Here is a 16,926-nt window from a genome sequence, read left to right as displayed (position 1 = left end):
TGCAAACTGGGAGCCATAATCGACTCTCTGGCTGACACAAGCATCCTCCAAAAAGGTCTCACAGAGACGGATACCTGGTGCCAGAGCCATGGCCTCAAGCTAAATGCCAAAAAGTGCATAGTCATCCCCTTTGGGAAAAACAAAGTGCCCACAAATTACCACATAGGTGGTAATCTGTTAAGTACGGAAGAAGTAATTAGGGATTTGGGGACCCAAGTAGGTAGTAATCTCTCCTTTGACAATCATGTTGCCAAAGTGGTTAGAAAGACCTTCTATATAGCCCACCTTATCACGAAAGGGTTCACATCTAGATCGAGAGGTCATTGTGCATCACTCATCAGGCCCATAATTGAATACAATGCCCCCTTTGGGATGTACATTACCCAACACCTGCAGCAACTGGAGAGACCCCAAAAGTGCCTCACCAAGAGGATCAAGGGTCTCAAACAGATGCCGTATGCAGTTCGGCTAAAGAAACTCCAGCTCTACTCAGTTGCTTACTTCCTACTCATAGGCGACCTATGCCTGACGTATAAAGCCATGTCCAACCCAGAATTAATGGACATGCTCCACCTCAGGAAATCCAAATCCCTTAGAGCTACACGCTCCAGGGACTTAAACCTCAGCACGGCAATAAATAGGACATGCTGGAGGGACAGATTCATATCCCAAAGGCTCCCCTCACTCTGGAACAGGATCCCAATCCATGTTAGAGCCCCTCACTGACCCTTTTCAAGAGAAATATTGACGAGTGGATGGGGTTCATAAGTTTACCCCTGGGATCTCCTCTATGTCCTTGCTAGACAGAGGCACAGTAAACTAACTTTAAAAGGGCTATCTTCTGTGACCTTAACTAATCTAAAAGGGAGGCAGATAGCCTAGTGTCAACCTATGAACCTATTAGTAGAATACCTCCACTGCCTGTGCTGTATTTGTGCAGGTTGTGCTGCTGTTTTGATTGAAGAATCCTGCATACTGGTATTTTACATACACATGTTAATAACTAACAAACATTTTACTCCTGCAGTATTAACCGATTATAATCTCAGTGATTTACCAGAAAATACTACTTATTCCAAAGGACAGGAATGATCAGGTTATAGGAGCACTAACAAGTGTGCATTCCTGATCAATAAAAGATTTCAAATTGGAATGTCTGGCAGTATTGGCTGACAATAATCTAAAGTGGTTCAGGAAAAGGCTTAATAATATTGCGATGGTTGTGAAAAATAAAAAGGCACATCCCAATCCCATCAGGTGTGCCTCACAATATCAGTGTTCAGTGATCAACATGAAGAGCAGTGATTTAACAAAAAATGAGTTACGTGTAACAATAGTCAGAAAAATAATAATAATACTAACAATTCAGTAATAGTACAACATTTAGATAGTGAGCCCTTCCTCCCAGCTAAATTCCACAAGTGACTGACAAAGCCAAGGAAAAAGCCCAAAATATATGGTAGCCCCATCCTTGAAATACTCCGCAAGTAAGTCAGGAGACTTGTATAAGAAATTGATTGTAATGTCTTTTGCTAGACTTAGTGGCCTATGTAGCCACGGAAGATATGCGATGTCAAAAACCAGAACGTAGTAACACAATACTTTGCAGGTCGAAATCCAACCGAAACGGCCAGCAGAACCAAGTACTGGCAAGAAATAATGGAAGTAATAGTCACATCATGTTTCCTTTTATACTGCACCCTTCAGTTAAAAGTGTGACCAGCAACTATGCAGGCAGGGACTAACGGTGGTTGTGTACCTCAAGGCTGGTCAAACAGGACAATGAACTTGAGCTTCTCCATCCTCAAAGTATCATAAGCCAAATCCCATAGCACTGACTTGCAAGCTATAGGTCCCCCTCCATGACACAGGAAACCCATGTATTATTGGAAACACTCACCATCCAACCCAACAGCATCAAGTACAGAACTAACTCAAAAAACCAAGCCACCCTGGTGGAATCACAACATCAATAGGTTGTGTAACAGAAGGAAGAAAATCATGGCAAAAAGTAGGAGGTGCAGAACTCAGCAAGATAAAAGCTGTTTCAAACTACACAAACAGATCTGAGGACAAATAAAATCTACCAAAGCAAAATCTGAGGTACATTTGTCCTACCAGGCCAAGGACAACCAGAAGACATTCTTGAGCTATGTCCACAACCTCAAATGAACCACTGCCACAAATGCTCTTCATAAAGGGCTAACACAGACAAATAACTAGTATCTGAACCACAGACGAACACTAAATGGCAAGAAATGCACAACAGTACCCCCTCCCCCCCAGGAAGTCATCCAGCCCTTGTAACTGTCATATTGACACCACATCCCTAAGAGGTGACTCAGTAGTCAGGGATTTGGGGGCACGCACATACATTAATCGAGCCTTTGACCATCACATGTCTGCACTAGTGAGGAAATCATTCTGTGTTTTGAAACATACAAACAAAGGTAAGGAATGTAGGTCCATGGAAGAACTAAATTGTATCCCTTATATAATATGGCATCACTTGTTAGAGCATCTTTTAAATTTATAGTTTTGAACATTTTTCCAGTACGCAATGAAAAAAAACATATGAACCAATGATGATTACTCTAACTGTAGACTACCATAACCAGCATCATAGAAAAATAGCCAAAACATGTATCCAAATGCACTGTATTGAAATACCAAAAGAGGGAAGGATCAATAATTCAAAACTGATGTTTGTGTTGTGAGAAAATTGCTCACCCCCTCAGATGTGGTGGGAGGAGGGGGTGACACTGCCAACACAACTGCTAAACTGTATGACAGTCTGGGAGGGTGCACTGTGATGTTCAGCTCTGGGGTGTAATGTATACAATTGTCCTTGATTTTGGGCCTTTGCACTCCCATTAATTTTGGATTAATTCAAAATTCTTGCAAAAAGAATTTGAAAGGTTTGCTCCCAGTAGTTGTATCTCATAGGTCAAATACTGTCACACATGCATTCTAAGATAGTTATACATATTTATGATGTTTTAACATTTTAGCAGTGATTATTTAAACTTAGTTTTAACAATGTTAAACTGCATGACATGAGTTCATTCTGCTAAAGTCTGCTGTTAATAACAGAAAGATCACTGTACAATAAAAGCTTCCAGTGTTTCCGTGGTGGTTTGGGTATTACTACTAAGTTACTTTCCCTTTCTGGAGATGGTAGTGAGGTGCAAACTGTCTGATACTTTTGAATGCACAATGTACTGAAATACTACTATGAAGTCAGAAAACATTGACAAATTCTAGCCTACTAAAAATTCCATATATCAGCATTGATGCTGCTAAGGAAAGGGTATTTAGTAATATGTATTAATATGTGTAGGGTTAGGAAAAGGAGTATGGTTAGGGATTGGCTTAGCATATATGAGTAATGTAGGCAGGGGGGATTTGCCCCTTTCCAAAGTGGATCACTGTTCTCTCCTTCCACCACCTAACTGAAAGGTATATCCCAGGATCCATCTTGTCTCCTGTATTTTTCTCCCTTTTTTTAATCATCTACCAGTGGACCTCTTATATCTCAAAATCATTCTAAAGACAAATTTTCACAGTTTACCATGAAAACAGACGTTGAAGAATGTGTCTTTTTCCTGAACGGATACATAAAAACACATAAGAATACATTCATAAGACCATGAAGACAACATATTTGATCATCATCCTATAAACCTATTCACAAGCCTTGCAGTATAAATGTAATACACCTTGTCCCTTCCTGGAAATACATCTGCCTGACTTCCTAACCATAATCTCTAACCCTAAAACTTCTAGTTGCTCAGTAATACTTATCCCAAACCCTGACACCAAAATATACATTTCAGTTGTTCTCTAAACCCAAGACTTGCTTTCACTCACTAAACCTAATCCCAAGCCTTCTTCCCTGTCCCTAAACCTAAAAGTACCATTTTCTCCACAGCACTAGTAACAAACCATAGTCCCTAACGCTAAATAATCCACTCACCCCTAATCCTGATGTATAATCTCCTGGTCCTCCAAATCCCTCTTCATGGCTGCCACACTTACCTCTTTATCCCAAAAAAGTATCTTCAAAACAGAAGAGTCCAAAAATTAAAAAAAAATAAATTAAAGCTTTTACCACAAAAACTGTTAGCAGATTATCTCCACCATAAAGCTGATAAAACAGGAAACTATGTTTTTGAATTCTTTTCAACAAATGTCTCAGAAATGCTCCTGCAATCTTACCATAAATGTTGTAATAGTCTGAGCCATGTAAAATACATTGCAGGGGCATCTCAGGGCATAATTCACTCCTTCTACATTGCATGTGTAATTGCGTCCACTTGAATGCTTACCAGTGTTAAAATTATTGACAATGTGTTTACATACACGACTATGACCAAATGGATATATGCACTCTTTGGATTTTAAATATCACAGATGTGTTTGCATTCACCCTCTCATTGCACTACACAACAACTGACGTTGAGAAAAGCGAATCGCTATAAACCGCACAACTACCTACCCCAGATCGCACAAACTTGGAGAAGAGGGAGGAAGTGAGGAAAAACGCAAAACTGACCTTCTCTCTATTCGCCGCCGTGACAAGATGCCAGCTGTTTCCCAACCGACAAGCGGCAAACAGTAAATCAAACTTTCCCTCAGTCAGTGAGTTTTACATAACCTACTCTCCACTCACATGCACACCTAACAGCCGTGTACCCTTTTCTTGCTGCCTCACTCTTTATAACAGCTCGTACTTACTGTCACTTTTGCTTAGTGATTACCTTGTCTTGTGACTGTCCCTCAGCAAATCAAAAATCTTGGCACAAAGCATAAGGGTCAAAGCATACAGTATTAAAGTTGCATGTTATATCATGTGTAGAAAGTTCAGTACAGGCAAGATACAAGGAGTAAAACCTGTGATACATTGCACTTAGCATTGTTTTTCTTTCAGAGATGAATGCTTTGGGGAGGGCAGTGTAATAATTACTGTGCAGATTCCTTTTCTTTTTTTTTTGAAGCACACCTCTAAGCAAGAAAGCTGGTTGATTTGTAACTTTTTTCTTACAATTTTTGACAGGTGATAGATTAACAAGTTTTGGCTAGTAGATAAACTCCAAGGTTGTCAAGAATGCATGGAAGTAACTTTAAAAAGGTATAGAATAAAACCATCTTACTGTACTGATGACTTAGGCAGGATCGGTCGTGAAAATTGGCGACTGAAGTTAGGGTCTTCTCAAGAATGCACTGGGATCTCCATTGCAGCTTCCAATGGTACGCGAACGTCACGATAATTAGAGGAATTCTTCTTCTTAGGCAACAATGCTAACCACTGCACCACCGTGGCCGCCCCCGATAATTAGAGGAATACAGTAGATAATTCCACAAAATGCATAAAAAGAGGGAATATCTACTGTAGGACCCTCTTTTTATTTGGACAGAACAGATTGGGGGGATGTTAAATAAGAGGTGACTCTCATTGGCTGCCACAGTTGCTTAATGAAAATCGGCTTGCTGTTGAGCTGCAAATACAGGCTGCTTTGCAAGCTGATTTTCTAAATAAAGTCAAATATGAAGACAACAAAACTCCACGCTGAAACTTAAGTTGACAAGGTAACTGACAAAGTTCAGTTATTTTTTCAACTTAATTTTCAACAGTGGAGCTATAATATGCCTGCAGACTTACATACGCTGGGAGAAGGCAATCGGATGTAACAGTATGTAATTACTACCGTCTCACTGCATGCTTGGTGTTAAGCACAGTGGCGCCATGAGACAGTAGTCGGGGTTAATGAGTTAAATGGATATTACACATGCGATCGCCAAAGAAACCTATCCCTCCACCCTGGGACCTTAACTACATCCTGGAAAAACGTACCCAGCACCCTTTTGAACTGGCTGGGACATCTTCCCTTCAGAGGTGTACATGGAAAACAGTCCTTCTAGTGGCTATCACGTTAGCCAGAAGGGTGTCAGAGTTGCAGGCCTTAATGGCCTGCCCCCCTACACCACCATGCACAGAGACAGAGTCACCCTGCGAACTAATCCCTCCTTTATGTCCAAGGTGGTCAATGACTTGTCTCTAAACCAATCTGTCCATCTACCCACTTTCTTTCCCTCTCCCACTAATGAAAGGGACAGGATACTGCACTCCTTGCATGTGCACAGGCAACTAAGATTCTGCCTGGACAAAACAAAACCCATTAGGAAATCTAAGCAACTTTTTGTCTCCTTCCACCTGAGAGCCCTGGGCAAGGCAGTATGCAAGCAAACCATCGCATGCTGGATCAGGACAGCCATTTGTCGCTGCTACTCCCACCATGGAAAAAAAAACCCAGTGGGAGTAAAGGCCCATTCTACTAGGGCAGTGGCCACCTCCAAGGCTTTCATAAAAGGTCTGGACACGGCATCCATTATGGAAGCAGCCACATGATCCACTATCCACACTTTTAACAAACATTACAAACTTGAGCAAGTCTCCATAGCTCAGGCAGGATTTGACAGGGCAATCCTACAGGGTTTTGTAGAGTCCTCTTCAGCATCTGCCACCCTCTCATCCATCTAAGCTGTGGTACTCTTCCCACAGCTAGAATACTGCAACATAGGAATAGAAGGACATAGAATAGTTGTGTAAATTCTTACCATAACCATAGATGTTCTCTGCCATGTTGCAGTATTCCTTCCCAACCACCATAACCCCTCTTCATTCTCCTTTATTCCCAGTTGTTCCTTGGACCTATCTATGCTATTGAAGTACACCAATGTCACGCAATGGTCCCCACTGACATTCCTCCTACTGGGCCTTCTTCTCTACCTGCTGGCCTTCATGTTCTGAGGATTGTGCGTGCAGACGTCACATTTAAGGCCCCTGGTTTATGGCCTTACGTCTGACGTCCCACGCATGCTGCAACAGCCAAGCTGAAGCTTTTGTATAGGAACCAACGTACGAGTCGTCTGAGAGCAGGAAATCCTCCAACTAGAATACTGCAACATGGAAGAGAAGGACATCTGTGGTTATGGTAAGATTTTACACAACCTTCCAATAAAATTCAAGAAGAAACTGTTCCATGTGCAAAAATCTGTCTATTAAGAGCTTTCGTCAGCCTCAATCAGCTGACTTCATCAGAATGAAAAAACTCAATGAAATTGAGCCATTTGTATAAAAACCAGAGTCACATGACTTAAAATTAATTTTGTTTGAAAACTGTAATGTCCATTTAAAGCACCAATACACTGTAAAAAAAAAAAAAAAAAAAAAAACACCTCTGTGCACACATTTCAATTAGGCGATCCCTCTTACCCTCGTACATATAAAAAATTGATTCAACATGAAAAACAGTAACTCTTACAACCAGATAAACTTAAAATTATTAACTCTAAATAAAACTACAGCAGCAACCTCCCATTTAACTATTATTAGTCTCCCCAAATAAAATACACAGTCCACTACTATCTCTGATAGGACCTCAATCTTAAAAAACTACTGATACTAAGGGCATCATTAAGTCTGGGGAATTTGTTGGCATTTAATTTGCCAATACAGTTCCCTAAACTCCAGGTAGTCCTCCCATGGGCCACCACGTGTATCCTGCAAAATCTTTTCTATGACCAAAAATTTGAATTCATGTCTAAGGAACTGGGTAGTGTGTTTAAATAAGGCGTTGTTACTGTTGCCAATCCTGATGTCTCTGACATGCTCATAGATCCTTTCTTTCAGACATCTCTTGATTTTCCCTATATAAAATCCCTGGCATTTACAGCACAGCACTGCATATACTACTCCCCTTGTGGAACAACAATGTTTTCCTTGGGGTTTAACATTAACTTTATTGATTCTAATCCTAGTTTTAGTACAAGTCATGGAGCATTGAATGCAAAATCCGCACTTTTTCGTGCCTCCTTCCTGTGTACATACCCCAATGTTGGTCTCTTCCAACAAGTTTTTGAAGGTCACTCCTTTTCTAAAAATTATGTGTGGAATGGACCCTATTTTGTCGAAAATATCCGTCTGGGAATGAAAAATATACCAATTTTTCTTAATGATACCAAAAATCTGCCCATGATCCTGGGAAAATCTTGTAACAAAAGATAAATTGTAACTTTGAATAAGGGCCTCATCCTTCCCTTGCTTATGGGGGGCTTGGACAAATGAGGAACCATCCTCTGAAACCCCTTCCATATTAATCAAGGGTCGGAAAACCCCTCCCTTCCTTTTACCCGAAACTTTCTTAGAAATGGTAGCTATGAAATTTACAGGATACCCTCTAGCCAACCAACATATCTTTCAAAATATCACTTTGATGCTCAAAATCCTCGTCCCTAGTAACCATATGTGAAATCTGGACATATTGTCCTTTCACCAGACCCCTCTTTGGTCCGGGTGGTTACTCTGGTAGTGTAGGAGACTGTTACAATATGTAGATTTTCTAAGTAAGTCACTAACGAACCGTCTTCCAGCCGGGACTTCTCTAGATGAACACCTAAATAATTAACATCATTGTCCCTGTAAGTGTGTGTAAATCTAAGAAAGGTAGTTGTATTGTTTATGTAAATTAAAAAAATCTTCCATACTTTGGGGATCCCCTCCCCAAATAAAAACAAGTTGTCTATATATCGAAAATAAAAGTACCGATGGTCCATGAAAGCAGACCCCAATAAATGTTTGCATTCCCACATGAGCATCACGATGTTTGCAAAAATGGGGGCACAACAAGCCCCCATGGCAACCCCGGACTTCTGCAAAAAGAATTGTCCTTCGAAAAAAACAAAATTATTTTTTAGAACTAGTTCCATTAAGCAAACTAAAACCAAAACATCATTGTTACTAAATACTTCGCTGTCAAATAGGAATTCTTCAAACCATTCTAAACCAATTGAATGTGGTATAACATTAAAAAGATTAATAACATCAACCGTGAGAAAACCTATTTCTTGTTCAAAAAATAAATGGTTCAGTTTGCTTAAAAAATGCCAAGAGTCAGTCCCACATGCTGTTGGTCCTTCAAAACATTTTTCAATACCACGTCAATGTATTTTCCAATGAAATAGGTCTCTAACCCAGCTACACTGACAGTAGGCCTCATAGGAGGATCATACCTGTCTTTGTGTATTTTGGGGATGCCAAAAATATTCGGCACCCTCTGGTGTTTGACATACAAAAAAGTATATACGTCAAAATCTGTTTGGCCCTGATCTAATAAATCTTTCAAGGACAAATCAATTTTATGATGGGAGATGTTAACATAGTTGACAGAGACTTCTTCATAGATGGTCTCATCCAACAACAGCCCATTCATTCTGTTATTATAGTCAGTTTTTGACATTTTTTACACAACTATTCTTTCTTCCTTTCTGTGGTTAGATAGTTAAATTCGCCCAAGATCACGGTAAAGGGTTGAATCTTGACAGATTCGAATAGGTCTAGATAGGTGGAGTTGGCATCTTGAGTCAAAGTTTTGCTGGCCTGTAGCTAGCTATGATTTGAATAGGGGTCTTGTCACTAGTTAACTGCATCTGGAGTGTCTCATGTGCTTCATAATGTTTCACCAGCCTGGAAGTGTGTACGTCTTTAATATAGATTGAAAGTCCACCTCCTTTTGCTTTGCTGCCCATGGTTTGGGATCCTATTGTGTGATAGGATGAGTAACCTGGTATGGCTGGAGTGCTGTCTGCAGCTTTTAACCAGGTTTTTGTGTCTCCACAAATGTCAGCATCTTCCAGGGTTAGGAATGCTTGCATTGAGTGGAGTTTCATGTTTAAACTCCTAGCGGTTTAGCAGCATGACTTTTAATTTACATTTTGATGAAATTTTCATGTTGGTAGTTTTGACCTCACGGCATTGCCTAAAAAGGCACTATGGGGAGGCAAAAGCCTTTGCCAGAAGCCTGAAACCCAAGGGAGACTGATGGCAGGCCATCTCTGGCAAAGCGTCGAGGTCTGTCGATCATGTCTTCCCATGCTGTCAGGTACTGGAGCCCCTTGGAATGACACCAGAAACTAAGCCAATTGTTAAAGTCAATTATTTTCTGTTTGTATTGAGGCATCATTCTGGGTGATGGTAGAATACTGCTTAAGGCTAGGGACATACCTGCCTGGGACACACATTCAGCAAGCTCGATCATGTCTCTCTTCATATAGCCCATGGGGGTGCGTCTCAAGTCATTCACACCAACATGGACTATGACAGAGTCATAACAGTACCTTTTGAGAGATTTCAGTGCATGTGTGATATGGTGGATTCTGGCACCTGACAAACAACTAACTGTGACTTTTTTCCTTATCCAGCCTGGTGAGGGACACATCTTTGTGTCGCACAATAGGGTCTCCTCTGACTAATATGTTGGGTTTATGGTTAGGCCTTAGCGGCTGTGAGACACAGGTGTGTGGACTATTGTGTGATGTGGTGGCTGTGGAGTTTGCGTGTGTTTCTGCCTCAGAGGTCTGTTTTTGTTTGGGTATGTTTTTGTTGACTTCCGCATATGTGGGTGTGTGTTGTGTAAGTGTGGGTGGTGTTTGAGGTGTGTTGTTTGTGTTGACAGCCTTCTCAGTACCAAATATACTGGCTTGTCAGGGAGAGAGCATAGACTCTAGGTTCTTAATGTAACTGCATCCCTCACAAATTGTGTTTCTGGATGGTAGTAGTAGAGGGTTGTACATGTCCATGAGGCAGTTGCTACACTGACTGTCTCAAGATGCCCATAGCAACCAGACTGGGAGGAGAAACCGTAGGAAATTGTCCGTCCATATTTGTCAGAATCTGAGGGAGAGAAGCCAGACAGAGCTAGGGGAGTAAAGGGTGGAAGGTCCAGGATTTGTACTACTAGGTGATCACAAAAGTGCTATTAAGGGAAAATTTGTAGCTGGAGCACGTCATAATAGGTTAAAAACAGTGCAGCTGCAGTGTGAGATGCACAAACAAGCCCAAACCAGCTCAGACACGGGGTTTAAATACCACAAAAAAATTAAAGCTTCTAGTAGCACAGAAATCTAGCCAATTCTGCTAGCCCCTGCTCTCTTTACTAATCAGCTTGTGCCAGACAAGGTCCGGGCAGCCCTGCTACTCTCACTAGCAGAAAAGATAGGCTCCCACCAACACAAGATGGCTGCCAGAAACACAAAAGGCAAAAACAAACCGCTCTGGATGCAGCAAAACTTGTATCCAGACTATGCTACTCAATGTAAGGGTAAGAACACAGTGAAACTCACAGAAAAGCACAGATTAACCATTTACAGACAAAAACAGAACTCACAGCATGAAAAATACAGTTAAACAGTAATGAAATGCAGTTAATCAGTAAATTGTTTTAAACCAGTGCAAATGTGATAAATTAGCTTTAAGGCACAGATAAAAACGATAGGCAAGTGCAAATGTAATAAAATAAGTGAAAAATAAATGAAAAAGCACTTAGATTGGTCTTGGAGCCTCAGGAATTTTGTAAAACGTCCCAGAGATGATGCACCTCAGCAGACCCTGGTTCAGACAAGCTTCTGTATCCATCCGCTGTTTAACCTTGGATGCTATTGTAAGATCCATGCACAAGGTTAGTTAATCTGCATATTTAGATTTTTGTGTGGGATTATATCATACATGATAAAATCTAAAGAAAAGAAGAAAAACTGTTAGAAAATAATACCTGTTAACCCCCTTTTACATAGGTGGGAGAGAACTTATCTGTAGTATTATTTGCAGTTTTGCTGATTTCATCTTTGTAACGGTATACACAGGTTCAGTTGTTTACGGATAGCAATAAAACAGTCGGATAATATGAACGAAACACCCTATGAAGGGAGATATATGCAGGCGCTGATTGTGAACCAGATGACCGAGGCTTGATTAGCAGCATTGACACTGGGGGGAGTGAGAGGAGTGAAGGGCTATGGATTTTTCAACTGTCCCAGTGGAGGGTTGGTTGCACAAGCACATGAGGTGGTAGGATTTCTCTGAGGGAGACTGGGAGAATTACCATCTGTGGTTGAGGATGGGATGGAAGGGCTCCTGCTAGCAATACCCCTTACAGAAGTGAGGAGCAACCAGCACGGACAGCCCATTTCACACTCCTTTACTTGCATAAACACAACTTGCACAGGGGATGTAGGTCTTAAGATAAAAGCCTGAACTCCCCTAATGGCTGCCTAAATGACTGTCGCTGCTGTTTGAGTGTTGCCCCAATGATGGGGAATGGGGGAATGAATGTGCCAGGTGACCAGGAAGGGGCTAATGATAGGCAAAACATGCATACAGAGAATGCACACAAAATGGAGGTAGGTAAATAATTCACTGTGTGTACATCGGATAAAAAGCTGAGGGGGAATGAGCATGAATTTTAAGTGCCTCAAGGTGGTTTAACAGAATAGCGCACAATATATTTCTCAGGAGTGATTTGAAAGAACAGAAATGTGGAATCTAAAAACAGAACATAACTTATTTGATGACAGTGCAAAGAAGCATATTTTCAGAGAGTGGTTGAATACAGCATCTTTCTGGGCCAAAGAAGTGAGAATATTCAAGAATGAAGAACAGATATATAAAGCATTTGCTATTCAATGGGTATGTAAAAAGAAACAGATTTGTGGGTTCATTAAGATATGCACTTTATGTAACTTGGACAAAAATAAGCAGACTTGTAGTAAGCACCCCTTTTCTGCTGCCAAAAATGTGCAGATTTATTTGTGACTATTCATAAAGACTCAAGACAACTTCCAGTTAGAATGTCTGTCATTGTTGTATTTTATTAATTGTGTTCCATATGTATTGCTTACAGGTCATTCCCTAACACAGTTTGTCCGACATTGTGCTGATCACTTTCTGAATAGTGAACATAAGGAGATCAGAATGGAGGCAGCCAGGACCTGTTCTCGCCTCCTGACCCCCTCAATCCATATGATCAGTGGGCATGGTCATGTCGTTAGTCAGACTGCTGTACAGGTGGTGGCAGATGTGCTCAGCAAACTTCTTGTTGTTGGAATAACAGACCCAGGTAAGAAAATTAAACTTTCTCATCTTGTAGTTGAGAGTCTGTGCTTGATGTCACAGCCATAAGTGTTTGTACAGCTCATCTAGAGTGGCATTACAAGTGTAAGGTGATTCATTGAAAGATTTGTTGACTAGTATTCTGCAATGCTTTATAATTTCAAACTTTTGTGGACAAATTAAGAGGAAAACATTTTAATGTGCACTGTTAGCTGGAGGTAAAGAACATGACAACTATGCGAGACATTTTGATGTCATTTTCCTCAGATCCAGCCATTTACTTTTGCAGCATCTGCAAGAATCTCTAGGTTGACAAGGCAATAGGCATAGACCTCCCTCAAGTCCTTTTTCAGTGGTAAAAAATATGACCGAAACTTACCACCTAACTCTGGGAGCTTTTTAAAGTTGTCAAAGATCCAGATAATATTCTTGGTGAAATTCCACCATTGTGATATTGTGATAACTTTGTCAGTGATTTTTTTTTATCCCTCACTCCAGAATCCGTTGGCAGTTTATTGATATTACTACCTCCTGTAAGGTACATGCAGCTGGACTGGTGAATGGTTATTAATGATGGAGAACACTGTTTGAGGTTGTACACAGTCTTATCTACTTGATCATGCTGAAGTTGTACTCAAACATTTAACTTGACTGCAGGCAGCCAAGACAGATTATTTGGTCTTTTCTACATTTGATCTTAGTACATTTATGAAAAGTACTAATTTTATATTTCTCTCTCTCTCTCTCTATATATATATATATATATATATATATATATATATATATATATATATATATAATGTGTGTGTAAAAAAACAAGCAAAGTGCAGTTCCACTGCTGATAAGACGAAATTCCAAATCCAGTGTAGTCAAAAAGTTTAATAAAAAAGAAGAGCGCTTTCACAATTCAAACAATTTGCTTCTTCAGATCACAAAAAGACCAAAAAAACACAGGTTTAAGTACTCCATCAATTAACAATAATTAGTCATGTGATATGTAAAACAGTAGTAAATGTGCTCAGGAAGAGAGCTATTTAAAAAAACAACCACAGTAAAAAACATCCGTTATAAAAAAAAAAAAAAAAATGTATGAACAAGATACATAAAAACTGTTAAAAATTCTACTATACTCTAAATTACCTGAAAATCTAGATATATGTTTGTATATTATTATTGACTAATGCTATATTAACTAGTGCTTTTATACCTGCAACCAATCCTGCTTTTGTAATTTTTCTCAAATTGTGTGAAGAAGATGTCTAACTATTTTTTTGGTAACAGAAAATGTAATAAGTTTGTGAATCTATTGATGAAAAATTGGCTCTCAGTAATTTACATAATGATAATACTATAGTTATTTGCCCAGCCGATAAAGGGGGATCAATAGTTATTATGAATAGGGGCTACTATTTTGATACTAACACCTATAAGAAAATTGATGTGGTTGCAATAGAAGCAATGAAATCAAGAGTGCAGAGAGTACTTATGGAAACACTGCAGATGGGCATCATTTCCAAGGAAATGTTTCAGTATTTTATTATTGAACAACCACTAGTTACATATTTACATGGGTTACCTAAAGTACACAAGGACCCACAAATCACCAAATTTAGACCTATTGTTTCGGGCACTGGCTGGTTAACAGAATCTTTTTCCATCTATATTGAAAAACAATTAAGACCTATATTGGACAAATATGACTTAGTATTAAAAGACAATAAACAAGGGCGGCCGCGGTGGTGCAGCGGTTAGCGTTGCCGCCTCACAGCAAGAGGTTCTCTGGTTCAATCCTCGGCTGGGGTGCCTTCTGTGCGGCGTCTGCATGTCCTCCCTGTGGTCGCATGGGTTTCCTCTGGGTGCTCCGGTTTCCTCCCACATCCTAAAGACATGCTGTAGGTGGATTGGCTACTCTAAATTGGCCCTAGGTGTGAGTGTGTGCCTTCTGTGGAAGGTTGGGTGCCAGGCTGGCAACTCGGCACTGTAAAACTCCACTGCCAATCATGAGCGGACAGGTGATCTACTGTGGCGACCTCTAACTGGGAAAAGCCGAAAGAAGAAGATTAAAAGACAGTAAACAATTTCTTGAACAGCTTTATATGTATTTAAATTCTACAGAGTTTTGTGATTTTGATTTTTTGTTACCATGGATATTTCATCTCTGTTCACCATGATTCCCAATTCAGAGGGGACAGAAATGATGAAAGCATTTTTTTAAGAAGTGGCGAATACAGTGTACAACACCTTGACCTTATATGTTTTTTTACTGGAAATGACTCTAGAACACAGTGTGTTTTTTATTTGCAATTGGCTGGTGTAGCTATGGGCACTTCTTGTGCCAATAGCTATGCCAACCTTGTAATGGCAGAATGGGTATCTCAATATATTAAATGCCTAATAGGGAAGAATATAGCATTCTTTCGTCATTTTGTAGATTATCTTTTCCTTTTATGGAAAGGAACTGACGCAGAAATTTTACAGTTCTTTCATTATGTGAACACAAGAGTCAGTTTCCTGAAGTTTATTTTTGAATACTTTTCTGAGTTTTCACATTATTTGGATGTACAAATACAGCAGAATAAAGAAGATGGCAGTATTTCCACAAATGTTTATAGGAAAGAATGTTATGTACCTTCTTACCTGCATAGAGATAGTATGCATCCGGGACATATATTCCCCAATATTATGAAGGGACAAATGTTACGTGCCTCAAGACTAACAGCTAATGATATAGATTTTGAAGAGAACTTGGTAAAACTCACCAAAGATTTTGAGCATAGGGGTTATGATAGTACTGAGGTTCATAAAACGAGTGAAGTAATTAGGAAGGAGAGGCAGAATCTTTGTAAACCTTATTTTTCGTCACCCCAGAGAAGAAATGTTTTAAACCATAGATCTAGAGATAGAAACTTTTGTTTTAATTTAACATAAAGTAGTGAAGTCAATGTTTTTAAGAATATAGTTAGTAAACATTGGCATGTTTTGCAAACTGATGAAAATACAGCTGGAATTCTTGGAACTAAACCCTCTTTTGTTTATAAGAATAAAAAATCGTTAAGACAGTTATGTTACCCTAAACATGGAAGGTAAGATATGAACTATATACTGACAAGGCACTAAGAGATGTGGTGCTTGTAATTTTTGTACTAGTATAAATGAAGATCCAAGCTTTATACATCCTGACTCTGGGCATAAGTTCATGTTTAATGTTAAAGCAGATTGTAACACCAAAAATCTAGTATATTTAGCTAAGTGTATGACATGTAGAAAATTTTATGTTGGCAAGACCAACAGACGTCTCCGTGAACGGATAAAAGACCATTTATATTGTATTAGTAAAAGATGAGAGTACAGTGCACTCACTAAACATGTAGCACAGGAAGGAGATCAGCATAAATTTGCCTTTCAGGTATTGGAGGTTACCAGGACTGAAATGAGACTAGGTGATATTATTAATAATAATGAACTTAATGAAACTAGATGGATTCTTAGACTCAGAGCGCGTAAAGGCACATAATATTTATATTACATTAGTTAATATAATATATAAAAATATATCTAGATTTTCAGGTCATTTAGAGTATAGTAGAATTTTTAACAGTTTTTATGTATCTTGTTCATACATATGTTTTTTTATGAAGGATGTTTTTTTACTGTGGTTGTTTTTTAAATAGCTCTCTTCCTAAGCACATTTACTACTGTTTTACATATCACATGACTAATTATTGTTAACTGATGGAGTACTTAAACCTGTGGTTTTTTGGTCTATTTGTGATCAGAAGAAGCAATTGTTTGAATTGTGAAAGCGCTCTTTTTTTATAACTTTTTGACTACATTGGATTTGGAATTTCGTCTTTTATCAGCCATGGAACTGCACTTTGCTTGTTTTTTACATGTTGACTGTTTGGTTTTGTGCAGCTAACCGTTGTGAGGTATAATAGGTATTTATATTTTCTTGATCTATATATATATATATATATATA

General features: G+C 39.3%; 1 protein-coding gene across 2 annotated transcripts in view; it reads left to right on the top strand.

Moving 5' to 3' along the window:
* MTOR (mechanistic target of rapamycin kinase) overlaps positions 1-16,926 on the top strand; it is a 4,577,509-nt gene that overhangs the window by 515,997 nt on the left and 4,044,586 nt on the right. For both annotated transcript variants that reach the window (XM_044063218.1, XM_044063219.1), the window contains exon 12: positions 12,738-12,953. In XM_044063218.1, the coding sequence (XP_043919153.1) occupies positions 12,738-12,953 (216 nt within the window). The remainder of the gene's footprint in view (positions 1-12,737; positions 12,954-16,926) is intronic.

The sequence above is a fragment of the Protopterus annectens genome, chromosome 2.part1, assembly GCF_019279795.1.
Source record: "Protopterus annectens isolate FY-2018-M chromosome 2.part1, PAN1.0, whole genome shotgun sequence".
In the NCBI taxonomy this organism is placed as follows: domain Eukaryota; kingdom Metazoa; phylum Chordata; order Ceratodontiformes; family Protopteridae; genus Protopterus; species Protopterus annectens.
Note: the sequence above shows the minus strand (reverse complement) of the source record. Positions and strands in the feature narration are given on the sequence as shown.